Source organism: Leopardus geoffroyi, chromosome A2 (genome assembly GCF_018350155.1).
Source record: "Leopardus geoffroyi isolate Oge1 chromosome A2, O.geoffroyi_Oge1_pat1.0, whole genome shotgun sequence".
Taxonomy (NCBI): Eukaryota; Metazoa; Chordata; class Mammalia; order Carnivora; family Felidae; genus Leopardus; species Leopardus geoffroyi.
Genome location: NC_059331.1, coordinates 73,983,217 through 73,999,319, shown reverse-complemented (window position 1 = coordinate 73,999,319; position 16,103 = coordinate 73,983,217). Strand labels below are relative to the sequence as shown.

General features: G+C 35.3%; 1 protein-coding gene across 3 annotated transcripts in view; it reads left to right on the top strand.

The window, feature by feature from the left end:
- Positions 1–16,103, top strand: part of SUGCT (succinyl-CoA:glutarate-CoA transferase) — a 758,154-nt gene that overhangs the window by 379,267 nt on the left and 362,784 nt on the right. For 2 of the 3 annotated variants that reach the window (XM_045494357.1, XM_045494359.1), the window contains exon 12: positions 2,327–2,429. In XM_045494357.1, the coding sequence (XP_045350313.1) occupies positions 2,327–2,429 (103 nt within the window). Of the gene's footprint in view, positions 1–2,326; positions 2,430–5,389; positions 6,501–16,103 lie in introns of those variants that run through there. The other variant, XM_045494358.1, reaches the window with a different exon arrangement.

Genomic DNA, 16,103 nt, shown 5'->3' with positions numbered 1-16,103 from the left:
TATACTGCCTGAAAAGTGATTTAGAACAGCTCTTTCCTTTTCCTTTTTTTTTTTTCAGCAGAATTTTTGTGGTTAATAAAAACATGCGCTTACAACTTTTTTGCATAGATAAAGGAAAGGATTCCACATCAGATTTAGATCAAGAGATAGATTTTCAGAGGAAAATGATGGATGTGTCCTCTGGGAGCAGCGGAATGCAGCGATGTTCTGTCTCTGACTGATTGAGTTTAAGGCATTTACGAACACTTCCACACCCACACCCACGCAAATACACAAACAGTGGTCACAACTGCAGCTCCAGACACTGCCTCTCTCCCCTGTCTCATTTCCAAAGTGCATCCATTGTTTTCCATAACATGAAATAAATCCCTTGCTTTTGCCCAGTGGTGAAAAGCTTATATAAATACTAAAACTGCAACTATTCCCCTGAGTTTTCTGTTGGCAAGTCTGCAGCCATGGGTTTGTTTGGATATTGACATGCATTTTCTGTGCGGCTCTTTTAGGCCACTTGGGTGAGGCCAGTGGTGATAAATTCACTTGTCTTGAAAATTTATCAGCTTAACCATTATAATACTCCGTTTATGAAAATTTAAGTAATTGACACCTTGATTGAAAAGGCTCCAAGTTCAAAGTATCTCTTTTATTCTTTCAGCATATATCATTCTGGTGATATATATGTCTCAGGAAGTCTTGGCCAGGAGATGATTTTAACAGTCATTGAAAAGAAAATAAGGTTGTGAAGAATTGATTATTGTAAGACATTTAATCTGCATGGTGGTGTTCCCATGAAAGAATGCTTTTCAGTATGTAGAAGGGAAGTGTTTGGTTGTATACTACATAGGGATGGTTAACATTACTGGCTGCGATTCAAATGTACAATAAAATCTTGTCATAATTATAAGATTAGAAAAGTGTCCTCAAAGTATTGATACTGTTTTTACCCTAGTTTTAAACAGTGGAAGAAGTAGGGCATTTCTCTTATATAATTTCCCACAGAATCTGCAAATTTAAGGTTAATTCTAGCTATGTGTAAGATTGCTGAATGGAAATCCGTGAATACTATTTCAATTATATTTTCACTTGTTTTCCCGTAGTAGTGTCTTCTACTTGCTCCCAATAACCTATTTTACCTAAGGCGTTTTAAAAATCTCTTTTCACCTAGATTATTACTTAACTGAAAATAGTTCGCCACTTTAACAATTAGTAATTCTAAACTCTTTTACAAGTTATCACTGTTCAGTTGCCTTGAAGATCCAAGATTGTGTTCTATTTCATTGTCTTAACAAGAAAAAATACAAAACAGTGAATCTCATTAATGAATTAGGTCCCCTTTTCTTGAGACCTAATAGAGAAAATAAAGGCAATCAAATAGGCTTTTAGGTCTGTGGAGCCTAATTTTAAATTATAGAAAAAACAAACAGAGGTAAAGGACTTGGTTGGATTTGAGAGGTAATGGCTAAACTGATATATCAGTCTTCACATGCCTAGATTTGTTCTGATTAGTAAATCACAGTGCAAATAAGTACCTAAAGTTGTTTTTAGGCCAATGGTTGTGGCTGTTAACTCTGATGTACCTTAAATATAATAGGGGTAGAACATATAGCTTTCTTGTAAAACAACTACATTTTTAACAATGTTTATTTATTTTGAGAGAGAGAGAACAAGGGAGAGAGAAGGAGTGTGAGCAGGGGAGGGGCAGAGAGAATTTCAAGCAGGTTCCACACTGCCAGTGCAGAGCCTGATGCAGGGCTTGAACCCACGAACCATGAGATCATGACCTGAGCTGAAATCAAGAGTCGGATGCTAAACTGACTGAGTTACCCAGGCACCGCTAACGCAACATTTGTTTATTTTTTGTTTTGAGGAATAATTTAGTATGTCAGTGTCTACCGTATAGTGGCGTATTATGCCTTATACCTAAAAAATACTTTGCACAATGACATTATGCTCAAAATTGCAATTATTATTATTATCATTATATTTATAAATTGCTCAAAATCACAACAATTGAAACTCAGTTAAAACCATTCCCCACATAATCTCTCTTCTCCAATGGGCTCTCTGTCAAAAAGCACACAGGGACAGAAGTAGGAGGAGTTTTATCTCTAAAGGTGGATTTTCAAACAATGGGACCTGGGTGGCTGTTCCTACCACTGCAGGGCAAGTCGAGTTGTTTCAGTTAGGCCACATTCTCAAAACTAGGAGCAAAGAGAGTCTAAGAAACATGTTTTTGTCGTTATTGGTTGCTTCAAAAGAGGGCCATATGAGAAAAAAATGTTGTGTTACATTCTTTGTAAAAATACATCTTTTTTTGGTGTGTTCCTAGGTTTGAAAAAGAAATGACCAGCAAGTGGTTATACCTCTTTGAAGGCAGTGGGGTTGCATACGGCCCAATCAACAACATGAAGAATGTATTTGCAGAACCCCAGGTTTGGTTTTTGAAGTTTTTACTACATTGCAGTTTTTTAGTACATATTGCCTCTCTTTCTTATCATATAAATACCTGTTAGCCATTGGTCTTGAGCTTAAGTCATGTAACTTGATTTTTGACTATTACGTTAGACTGTGGGTCTGAAGTAAAAAGAATCAATTTGGAACTGGCTGTCTATAATCATACTTTTATGTCCATCAGATCTAACATATTTCTGCAACAGTCTCTACATAAAGCCTGTGAGGTCAGGACATTCGTTTTTCGTGAAAAATAGAAATATAGACAATTGAAAGATTGGGATCAGGCACTTGGAGATCATTCTCATTCTCTATAGAAGGAAGTATGACAACTCTCACAGTTACAGTCCATATCTTGTCAGATGGCTATCTTAAACTGTACAAAGCAGGTTACATTAACTTTGCAAATGAGAGGCTTTTATATGTTTTGATTAATAAAGGGCATTATTTGTGAAGAATTAATTGTTCTTGAATAGAGATTTGATCGGTACAATTCTTATAGGCTTCTTCTTGGGCCCAGGAATAAGGATCACCTGAAAAAATATTTTTTTCTATAACATTGTTCAAATAATTATTTTTAGATGGTATCGAAATAATTTCTGATTTTATTAATCAGTATCGCTGCAGGCAACTTACTGTTTCTTGGATTCACATATTAATCCCAAAAGGTAGAGGAACTCCATTTTTCTATGAAGCTTTCACTATGATTATTCACATATCTTGTCAGTTCCCAATGCTTCAAAATTACAGGTTTAAAAAAATTCTTTTCATTGTAACAGATTTTTCTTTGAAAAGAATTATTGAAAATGGAATACGATGTTTTCTGAGAGGAGAACTTCGTTGGAAACTGACCTAATTCTTTACCTTTGGTATCTATATTTTACATGAATACCTGCTTCAAGGAGAATTGAGATGTATTTGATTCAATGGTTACAGTATTTACTGGAGGAAAAAAAGTGAATGAATTCAGGAATTCCGCTTTGGGTTTATTTTCCTGCTAAGATCGTGAAAATGGCAAGGCTTTGTCTGTAATAAAACAATGGCCAATAAGTATTTGAGATAAGGGGGCCCACTTGATGTGTGCTGAGTTTATGTGGAAGGGTCCTCACTATATCATGGATCACTGTCTGGTGACTCTTTGCAATGATGTAGCAGCATGCATGCCCTGAAATGTACTAGACCCAGAGGACCAGTTTCCTCACTTCATGACTTTGAATGAGGCCAAGCTCTGACTTTAAATTGTTGTGGGGGAATGGGTGGGTGCATTGTACTATTATTTTCCCGCTTAAAAGTGGTACTGAGGCGTGTAGGACTTGGTGTTTAATTCAATTAATGTGAGGGCATGTTTCTCTAGAGATAATTTCTGAGAGTTTTATCATCAGCATTTCCGTTGCTCCACCTGTTTCATCAGGCGTAAATTCACCCCAAAGAACGTTATTTTAAAAATCAGTAGGTATATTCTAATGTGACCTATTTTCTAGGTTTTGTTGAATAAGGAACCAAGGTTCCACTCTTCAAATTGATCAATGCAGTCTGCTCTGGTTCGGACCAAATCTAGGATAATTAGATTTTTCATTCCCAATTTTCCCTTGTAGTTTAGTTTAATTACTGGAATCTCTGTATCTTGTCTCTTTTGGACCTGCATGAAGTTTCTATTGTTGGTCTACGGCATATTTTTAGGACTTCAATCATTTTTCAAATGGAGAAGAGTGATATTACCTGAGCCGGGACACCAACTTGTGCTACTACCCCAAGAGTCTCTGAAAACTGCCTTCTTAGCCACCCAAAAGAAGATTGTAACTATTACAATTCTAACATCAAAAATTTTTAACTGTACAGTGATGATTACTGACAAGGTACCCTAGTCGCAAGAATAGAGTTGGTCTCTTTTATATATAATTTCATTCTTCTTTGCGATTTAAATACCAAGCGTACACTTCAAAGTTTTTTGGAGTTTTAGAAAGGCAAAAGAGCAACATACCATTACATTTTGAAAGTTAGCAAAGATGACTCTGGCAGTTGTATGTAGGATTGTTTGGCACAAGAGGTAAGGCCACTGTATTTCCCCTATGCTTGGAATTGCTGGGCTCTTTTTAAAGAATTCCATATAATTTGGAATTTTGGAAGGAATGTAAAATGTGACAAAATCATGGAGTTGTTTTTTAGGACTGCTTTAAAAGTTCATTCGGCAAACCATTCTTGTACTTATGTACCAAGTGCTAGGGATTTAGCATGAACTTAGTAATTATCTTATGTTCTGAAAAATAAATTTAATATGGACTTAAATAGCAGATACACATTAAATATTGTTGATGCATGGATCAGTGAATGGATGAGTTGGCTAACTCTGCAAAGTATAGGTTTTCCAAATGATCAGGTGGCTATTGTGCACCCCTGAGTGGGGCTGACAAGCTCTATCTATAGTGCTGGCTGGAAACCCTTTGTCTGGAAAGCCTAGGGGAGGTAAGCACAACATAATGGTTAAGACCATGGAGTCAAAATTGTTGGGCAGCTTTATAAACTTGCTAGGGTTCAGTTTACTCAACTGTAAAGTGGTGAAATAGGATCTTGTCTCTATATTGTTGTGTTACAAGAGATAGTGTTTATCAAGGGCAGTAGGGATTGCCAGATGGTAATATCCCTGGTTATAATGGTGTTCTTCAAGATCATATTTTTGTTTAAAAAAAAAGAAACACCCTCTTTTACTTACCTTTGTTTCGTGGATACAAACAAACTCAGTGTGGCAGTGGGGAGGGGATCGTTAGCTTAAAACCGAGCTCTAATACTCTTTTAAGAAAATGCATCTACAAACTCTGTGCCAAGTTCTCAACCTTCATCATTTCTGATTGCTGAAATTCCTTTTATTTTATTTTTTATTTTCTGTACAAATATCATTTCCGTTTAAGGTGTCCTCCCTTGTTTTTCCCCCGATGAGCTGTAGAGTTTCTTGGCCCTGGGTACGTGGAACCGGCCACTTGTGCTCAGATGTGGGACCGTGCCGCTGGCGCCCGTGGCTGGCTCTCCGTGTGTGCTGTGCCAGCACAGCTGCTAGTTCAACTGAAAATTGACTTGGGTGAAGTACAAGGCCTGGAACATGGCGCAGGAAGTGAGGCTTTGATGAAGTGAAGAGGGGGTATGTCTAACCAAAAAAAAAAAAAAAAAAAAAAAAAAAAAAGAAGCATCACAGTGCAAGAGAGAATTTTCTGTGGGCCTGCTTATAGTGGGCCATGTACATTTCATCTATGGTTTAGACTCGGTAGACAACAAAAATTTACTTGACGGTAGAAACTACTGCTAACCTAAATAATTTCATCATGGCCTCCTGTTCCAAGAAAACTTGATTTTTTGACTCAACTGAAAGAACAGATGATTTTTTTTTCTTGGATAGAGACAAGGTTGTCTACCTTTTATCCTCTGGTTATATGCTACAGACTGCATAGTCGAAATGATCTTAAAGTATCCACTGTTAAGTCAATCAAGAATACTATGGGGGTTTTGGTCTGGATTTACTGATAGCTTTGAGAAATTTTGATCCAAAAGCCTTTTAGTGGTAGTTTTATTGTTTTTCTCCCTCAGTGATAAATTATCTGTGGAAAAGTCTGTGTATTCTAGAAGTATAATGGAGATTATCTGCATATAGATTTTCGTGGTCGTCTTTCCAAGTGCTTTCTTAAAATATCTTTTTTTAATCAGGCCAAGATTGTGCAATACATTAAAGGAATTCTTAAAAAGTTTAAAAAACTTGCTAGATGACCTCAGTATGGTCCTATTTAACATACCCTTGGGAACATGTGCATGAAATACATTGTGGTTTGAGGTTTTCCAACCCAAACAAACTTAAAAGAAAATGCAGCTTTTAATAGAAACTATTCAAATTCTTGCAAAAATAGGTATGGATCTCACCACTGAGAGCATTTAAAAGCATCATCATCTACCATGAGAATCAAAAGAGATTGTGTTATCCTGTCTTTTGTATTTTGGTTAAGACTGTGTGTTTGACAATTCTAGTGTATTCTTTGCTGAACTGCACAATTAAAAAAAATACATAGAGATGAATGACTGAATGTCTGATTAATGTTTTTTTTTTTTTTTCTCCTTGATGCCATGACCTGTGGGTGGGGAAGAGAGGGCAAAGGGTGTCGCAAAACTGATGTTATTTAACAAAGTCTTCACATTTCTACCACACAAGTTGAATACATCAGGTGTAAGACATCACCCTGAAGCATCACTTCTGAGAACTATTGGGAGGGAAATATCAGAACTGAAATATCACAGCTGGCCCTGATTTTAGCTGGTGCCAAACACCTGCAGGCTCTAAAAGGATACCAAAACAAAACCCCACCCCATGGCCACAAGCCATCCCTTAACAACCCTTCCTTAACTTTGTATCACCATCAAAATTAATTTAACATTTTCTACAGAAACCTTATTCTTCCGGTCCCAGAAGGCCATTACAACTCCGTTAGCAAATCTTTCGTATGGGGTAAATATGTCATAGAAACAAACAGAATGAAGTATTGAAATATTTGATGGCTTAAAATTATCTGTTGTTTTCATATCATTATTTGTGGAAGCCTGTGAAGTTGGAGATTTTATTAATCTCTAGGCTAGCTCATATTCTCTAAGTGATTTGGTTTATTTTAGCACATTTTGGCAAAATATCTGAGCATCTGGGAAAAAAAGTTTCAATATTCATGTAGTAAGTGTCAGAAGCACCCCAATATACAAAGCTGTTTTTCAAGCCCTTTCTACACTCATGCATGCACATGCTTCTGCACATGCGCACAAACGCACGCATGCACACACACATTGTTGATGCGTTTTAAAGAATGCCTTCTCAATGACATTAGTTAATATTTATTGAAATGCAGTTGTATAGCCCTGGGGGTCTTATACACCTCAGACAAAATTATATCCTTGTCTCTAATACTGCTGGGAAGCACGCATACCTACAGTGCTCCTTGCAACAGGAAAACAGTTGATGAAGATCTGAAGTAAAACAATATGTCTGGAAATAATTCCTGGGAGACGAAGGAGATAAAAAAACAAATTTTGTGCCCATCTCTGAATATATACATGACACATTTTAGATGGTGAACAAATTCAGATATATTATGTGGGTGTTTGTTTTATGAACCTGGGTTTAATACTTTAAATTTTTGAAGAAATAATGTGTTTTAGACTTAAGTGATTAAATGAAATAAAAATGGAGAGTGTAAGCCTTCAATTTTATATTAAAATAAAAAGCATTAGGCAGTAATATCTAGTGTTATTTTATTGTGTTGAGAAGAATCCTAATAATGTAAGAGGAAACCGATTAAAATGTCAAATCAAAATTAAGGACATATTATAACATTACTGGCATTTTGTGCTCATTTTTAAAATATAGCTAAGAAAATTGGATGCACCGTTTCTTTGAATGATAACACTTCTATATATTTATATAGCCAATTCAAATGCTTTGGACATTACTTGACTGGTGGTGATGGAAATAAGATTATAGAGTTTATGTTAAAGAAAAAAGCCTCCTTTACTTTTTATCTTTTTATAAAAATGTCAAAGGCATGGTTCAGGGCAAAGGAGAATGTATTTGCTTATTCATTCAATCAGACATTCACTCATTTGTTCAGCAAATAGTAATTGATGGCCAACACTAGCTTGTGTGCATGCACACTCTCATAGATATTATATTACACAATATATAATATATATACACCAATATATATACCAATATATATATTGGTTTTGTAGTAGATATTTTGCAAGGGAAGAGAGTATGATGGAAAACAGTAAATCAACAAAAATAAAGCTTCCTCCAAGGAGGTCCTGCAGTCCAGTTCAAGGTAAAGAGTGTCCATCAATCACAGAAGAGTTACATATAAATGTTTTGGGTATTTTAGTAGTGAGAAATAATAGTCACAAATCATCCTATTTAATGAACTAACAGAAGTTTAAGATATGACAAAGACTTGCAAAATGTCTTTATCACGAAACTTACCAAAAAACTCTTTATTCTTTTAAATACTTTTTGTAATCAGTTTGTCATATTACTCATATATTCTTTTTCAGTGATTAAGAGGAATTTAATGGAGGTTTTAAACTTTTACTGTTCAGTGATTTTGAAATTATTTGGGACCTGGGTATATCTGAAGGGTTTGTTTGTTTGTTTGTTTGTTTGTTTTGTAAAGTTATTCTCTCTGTATTTCTCTGTCTCATACAACCAATGCTGAATGTTATGATTTCACAGATTTAGTCAAATAAGAACATTTTTCATTACCATGGTATTGTAGTTATTAATTAAAAAGCATTCTATTTGTATTATTGGTAGTAGTGAACATGAACAATGATTGACAGGGACTGAGCACCATTGATATTTGAAGAACTTTCCTAAAATGATTAATGATGAAGAAAGAAGACCCACAAAATGGTGTATTCAAAGTCTAAAGGGACCTTGAAATGGAGTTCAACATTCTGTAAGAACTCAGCAGTTAAAAATGGACCCTGAATTTGCAATTTAGCTCTTTTAATTTTGTTACCTGTGCTTTATGTGCTATACTAGGAAACCGTTGCTTATCTGAGGACATGAATATTTACGGGTGTATTATCTAAGAGTTTTGTAAGTTTTACATCTTACATTCAGGTCTGTGAACAATTTGGCGTGTGTGTGTGTGTGTGTGTGTGTGTGTGTGTGTGTGTGTGTGTGTATGCTCATCCTGTAAGGTGTGGATTCCAACTTCACTATTTTGCATATGGATATATCCAAATTTTTCAGCATCATTTGTTAAAAAAAAGACTATTCTTTTCCCATTGAATTTTCTTGTCAGTTCAAAATCAACTACCCATTAATGTAAGTGTTCATTTCAGAACTTTAATTATTTAAACATTTTTATTTATTTCCACAATTGTGTATTTCTCAAGATTTCTAATGCTGATTTCTAATTTTATTCATTGTGTTTGAAAAACATGCTTTGAATGATTTAAGCTCCTTCAAATTTATTGAGGCTTATTTTATGTCTTATTATAGGATCCATTCTGCAGAATGTTCAATGTATTCTTAAGAATGTGTATTCTATTGGAGTATTCTGTAGATGTCTGTTAGGTCTCATTTATTTTTACCATTATTTAACTCTTATATTTCCTTGTTGATCTTCCGCCTTGTTGTTGTAGACATTATTGAAAGTTGGGTGTGAAATCTCCCAATGGTTATTGGTAAATTGTCTGTCTCGCCTTTCGGTCAGCTTTTGTTTCATCTATTTTGGGCTCTGTTGTTACATGCTTATATGTTCATCACTGTTATATCATCTTGATGAACTATCCCTTTATCATCATAAAATGTTTGTCTTTCACCCTAGTAAGATTTTGTTTCTGATTTTTTAAAGTTTATTTTGAGAGAGAGAGCAAGAGAGAGTGAGAGCAAGCATGCATGAGTGGGGAAGGGCAGAGAGAGAGGGAGAGAGAAAATCCCAAGCAGGCTCCATGCTGTCCACACAGAGCCCAATGCAGAGCTGAATGTCATGAACAGTGAGATTGTGACCTGAACTGAGATCAAGAGTCAGACACTTAACTGACTGAATCACCCAGGTGCTCCAAGATTTTTTGTTTTAATATCTACTTTCTGATATTAGTATTGTCACTGCATTCTCTTTTATGATTGTTGTTTGCATTGTACATCTTTTTCATCCTTTTATTTTCAATCTATTTGCATGTTTGAATATAAAGTATCTCTTATGTAGACAGTATATAGTTGGATCTTGTTTTTTTTTTTTTAATCCAACCTGAAAATGTATGCCTTTTGATCGAATTGTTTAAGCCATTTACACTTAGTTATTACTGGTGTGGTTGGATTTACACCTGACATTTTGCTTTTTGTTTTCTATGTGTCTCATGTCTTTTTTATTGCTGTTCTTTTCATTGCCTTCTTTTGTATTAAGTAGATATTTTCCTCTATAATATTTTAATTCCTTTCATAACTTTTAATGATATTTTGAGCTTTTTTTATTGGTTTCTTTGGGGCCTATAATATATACCTTAACTTATCAGAATTGACTTCAGCTTCTTTTATTTGAGTTTAGTTGACACACAATGTCACATTAGTTTCAGGTGTACAAAATAGTGATTCAACAACTATAGTTATGCTGTTCTCACAAGTATAGCCACCATATGTCACCATACAGCACTATTGCAATACCGGTGACTATATTCCCTGCACTGCACCTTTTATTCCTATGACTAATTCATTCCATAACTGGCAGCCTGTATCTCCCACTACCTTCATTCATAACCACTAGTGGATACTTACCCAAAGAAAATGAAAACACTAATTCAAAAAGTATATGCACCCCTATGTTTATTACAGCATTATTTATAATAACCAAGATATGGAAGAACTCAAGTGTCCATCAGTAGATGAATGCATAAAGAAAGTGTGGCACACACACACACATACACACACACAGGAATATTACTCAGCCATAAAAAAGGTGAGACCTTGCCATTTGTGACAACATGGATTGACCTAGAAGGTCCTAAAGGAAGACAAATGCTGTGTGATTTGTATATGTGGAACCTACAAAATCAAACAAATGAATAAACAAACAAAAAGCAAAATCAGACCTATAAATACAGAGAACAAACTGGTGGTTGCCAGAGGCAAGAAGGGTGGGTAGGTGATCAAAAAAGAATTGACTTCAGGGGCTCCTGGGTGGCTGGGTCAGTTAAGCGTCAAACTTCGGCTCAGGTCATGATCTCACGGTCTGTGAGTTCGAGCCCTGCGTCGGGCTGTGTGCTGACAGCTCAGAGCCTGGACCCTGTTTCAGATTCTGTGTCTCCCTCTCTCTCTGCCCCTCCCCTGTTCACGCTCTGTCTCTCTCTGTCTCAAAAATAAATAAACATTAAAAAAAAATAAAAAAAAAGAATTGACTTCAGTTTTATACTGCCTTAGTTACAGTGAAATATTGAAACTTTACTCCTATATAGCTCCATATATATATATATATATATATATATATATATATATATATATGTGTATATATATATATATATATAGTTTCAGATATATAACATCTATACATATTATAAACTCAGCAATACACTGTTACAATTATTTCTGTATAAAATATGTTATACAGTATTAAATCTTTCAGAGTTGCTGATGAAAGAAATAAGGGCAAATAAACATTCATAGAATTTTTATATTAATCTTTTTATGCCATCTTGTTTTCTTAATTTATACCTATGGATTTGAGTTAAAGATTTGAGTTGGATCTGATGTCCTTTCCTTAATCCAGTACATCTTTTTGCTCTTGTCTACCCCCCTTGTGCTATTATTGTTAAATATATTACATTTACATATTATAGGCCCAATAGTATATTTATATACATACTGTTTATTGCAATAGTTTTTGTTTGTTTCTACATTTTTATTTAAATTCTAGTTAGTTAACATACAGTTGATATTGGTTTCAGGTGTAGAATCCAGTGATTCATTACTTACATACAACACCTAGTTTTCATCACAAGTGCCCTCCTTAATGCCCATCACCCATTTAGCCCATCCCTTCTAGCAACCCTCAGTTTATTCTCTATAGTTAAGAGTCTGTTCTATGGTTTGCCTCTCTCTCTTTTTTACCCCCTATGTTCATCTGTTTTGTTTCTAAATTCCACATATGAATGAAAACATATGGTATTTGTCTTTCTCTGACTGACTTATTTTACTTAGCATAATACTCTCTAGTTCCATCCCTGTTGTTGTGAATGGCAAGATTTCATTATTTTTTATGGCTGAACAATATTTCTCTCTCCCTCGCTCTCTCTCTCTCTGTGTCTGTGTGTGTATATATATATATATATATATATATATATATATGTATATATACAGACACACACACACATACATACGTGCCACATCGTCTTTATCCACTCATCAGTCAGTGGACACTTGAGCTCTTTCCATAATTTGGCTATTATAGATAATGCTGCTATAAACATTGGGGTGCATATGCCCCTTCGAATCAGTATTTTTGTATCATTTGGGTGAATACCTAGTAGTGTACCTGTTGGGTCATAGGGTAGTTCTATTTTTAAGTTTTTGAGGAAACTCCATACTGTTTACCAAAGTGGCTGTGCCAGTTTATATTCCCATGAACAGTGTAAGAGGGTTCCCCTTTCTCTGAATCCTCACCAACACCTGTTGTTTTCTGTGCTGTTCATTTTAGCCATTCTGACAGGTGTGAGGTGGTATCTCATCATATTTTTGATTTATATTTCCCTGATGATGAGTGATGGTGAACATCTTTTCATGTGTCTGTTAGCCATCTGGATGTCTGCTTTGGAAAAATGTGTATTCATGTCTTCTGCCCAGTTCTTAACTGGATTATTTGATTTTTGAGCATTGAGTTTGATAAGGTCTTTATAGATTTTGCAGTAGCTATGTAAATCAGTCAGGAGGAGAAAGTAACAAATATGTAATTACATTGTTTTTTGTAATTGCCTTAATTATTATTTTATTGGTTTTCTGCTGTGTATCTGTGTGTGGATTCATAGTGCTATATGGTATCATTTACTTCTAGCCTAAAGAACTTTCTTTGCTATTTATTACAATGTAAATCTGATACCAAAAAATTCTTTCAGTTTTTGTTTATCTGGGATTATCTTTAGTTTGCTTTCATTTGTGAAAGATAGTTTTGCTGGCTATAATATTGTTTGACAGTTTTTTACTTCTAACTCTTTTAATACATTGCTCCAATGCCTTCTGACTTCCATGGAATCTGATGAGATGTTACATGTTAGTCTTACTGGGCTACCTAGTATGTTATCAGTCATTTTTCTTTTGCTCCTTTAGGGTTTCTTCTTTGTATTTGAACATTTTGAGTATTATGTGTCTGGGTGTATGTGAATCCCTTTACATTGATCATACTTAGAGTTCATTGAGCTTCTTGGATGTGTAGACTAATGTTTTTCATGAAATTTCCAAAGTTTTCAGCCATTATTTCTTTGGTATTGTTCATCACTTTCTCATACCTCCTTCTGGTTCTCCCATTTATGTGTATGTTGGTGCTTTTAAATGGCTCTGTTCTCATTTCTCTAAGGCTCTGTTCTTCATTTTTTCCTCTTCTTCAGATTGCATTATCTCTATTCATCTATCTCCAAATTTACTGATTATTTCTTCTGCCAATTCAAGTATATGGTGAGCCCCTCCAGTGAAATTTTCATTTCAGTTATTGTACTTCTTGACTGCAGAATTTCCATTTGGTTCCTTTTAAATAATTGGAATATTTCTATCTCTCCATTGATATGGTATCTTTGATGAGACAATGTCCTCATATCTTCCTTTAATTATTTAAGCATGATTTCCTTTTGTTCTTTGAACATATTTATAATAGCTGCTTTGAAGTTTTTGCCTGCTAAGTCCACCATCTGGGCCTCTTCAAAGGCAGTTTCTATTGCCAGCATTTTCTTTCTGTGTATTGGTCACACTTTACTGTTTATTTGCATGTCTCATACCTTTTTGTTGCTATCTGGATATATTAGATCTCCTCCAACCCCAGGCATTGTTTTGTTTGTTGCTTAACAGGTAATACAACAGTGACTTGCCTGCATCCATTCTGTGAGAACCATTTTCCTTGCAATGCATAGCCACTGAGGTCCCAGCTCAGATGGTTTCCACTTTTATCTTTTAGCTCCAGGTCTTCCCTGAGTAGGTATAAGCCACTTATTAAGAACCCTGAGGATGTTCTTACCCAGTTAGATTTTTATCCTTTGTAGTTGGTCGTGTGTGTGACTTGGAAGCTGCTATTGAGTTTACAGTCTCCTTCCCCCCACCCCCTGCCTTTTTTTTTTTTTTTTTAGCCAGGGACTAATAGCTTGGGGATTTCCTCTGTGACTCCTTCTGAGAGATCACAACCTTGGACACTCACACAGTTCCTAGACTTCCAGAAGTAATTGTGATTTGATTTTTAAGTGTAACTTCCAGTCTGTCTTTCTAGGATGTCCTGAACTTCTTTACCCTATCAGAATATCCACGTCTAAATTTCTTTTACTTTGTACTTTGTGCTGACCCTCTTTACACTTATGCTTACACCTTCAAGAAGGTCTTACTGTGCTCTGCTGGAGTTCTTAGGCTCCTTGTCCTTACCTTGCTAGGTTTGGTCTCCCATTTATTGCTACTTTTGAAAGACAAAAGTTTTATGGCAGTGTTTTTAGAGTGGTCTCCAAAAGAACACCTGGGTTAGAATCATCCAGAGGCCTTGTTAAAATTCATATTTCTGGAACTAACCAAGCCCAGTGATTTTTAATGTCTTTGGATGAGGTTCAGGTATTGGCTTATGTAGATTTCCCAGAATTATTCTGGTACAAACTGTATTTTGAAAACCATTATAGGAGATGGTAGAAGATTAAGTTGGAAGTGTAGCTTGGGTCCTGATCGTGAAGCACCTCAAATATTTCTCTAAAGGATTTGACTTTTCCTTGTGGGCTAAGTGTTGGAAACAAAAATGGCCTTACATATTATGTGTATAGTACTAAGTATCTTCTGTGTTCTCTCACCTTCCTTGATGGTCTCCCTGCTCTGTTGCAGACACTTTGTGTGCTCCTCACTCACTCACTAAGGACTTAGGGCCCTCATCCTTTTATCCTCTTTTATCCTTGCTTCCTCTCCTTTCTATTGTCTCTGACTCCGTACCAGCTCAGCATGACCTCATCCACCCTTCCCCTCAAAGATCTGAAAGCATCACTTTGTTTCTTTCTCTTTCAAATAAAAACTTAAAAGAGTATTTCCAGCAATTCAAATGAATTTCTAAACCAGATACTGGGTGCAGGGAGTTATTTTTTAATAGGATTAGCTTTCTTACCTACTTCTCTGAACTACCCTCCACTCATGCCATAAGAAAAAGGGACAGTAACCTTGTACTTAAATTCTGAAATATTATCAACCCCTAAAATTCCTAAAGATTGTCAGCCTAATATAGGCATTGATTAAAAGTGAAGACTTTCTTAAAAAAGCCATATATATCAAGAACTTCTATGTAGGAAATATTAACTTGGATACCAAGTAAAAAAATTATTTGATGGGTGTTTTTAAAATCATAGGAAAGAAGATCTTATAGAAAGCTTTTGCCATAGATCAATTAGAGGATTATGTTGCTGAATGATTACTCTAGGCATCAGATGTTAAAAGCTTGAACTAAAATGATTATGATGGGTCTGGAAAATAAGAGATAAAAGCCACACTAAAAAAGAAGTGATTGGACTCAGTGACTACTTGAATATTGGGAACACTACAATTTAGAGTCAAAGATACTATAAGTGTCTCATGTCCAGATTATATAAATAACTTCTACAGCTCAATAATAAAAAGAGGAATAATACAATTAAAAGTGGATAAATGATTTATACAGACACTTGTCCAAAGAAGATATACAAAAGGCCATTAAGCACATGTAAGAATGCTCAGCATCATAAATTATTGTGGAAATACAAATCAGAATTACAGTGTGATATAACTAGGGTGACTGTAATGAAAAGGTGACAAGTGTTGTTAAGGGTATAGATGAGTTGGAACCCTTGTACAGTGCTGGTGACAGTGTGAAATGGTGCAGCTGCTTTGGAAAATAGTTTGTCAGTTCCTCAAAATGTTAAACATGGAGTTACCATCTGAC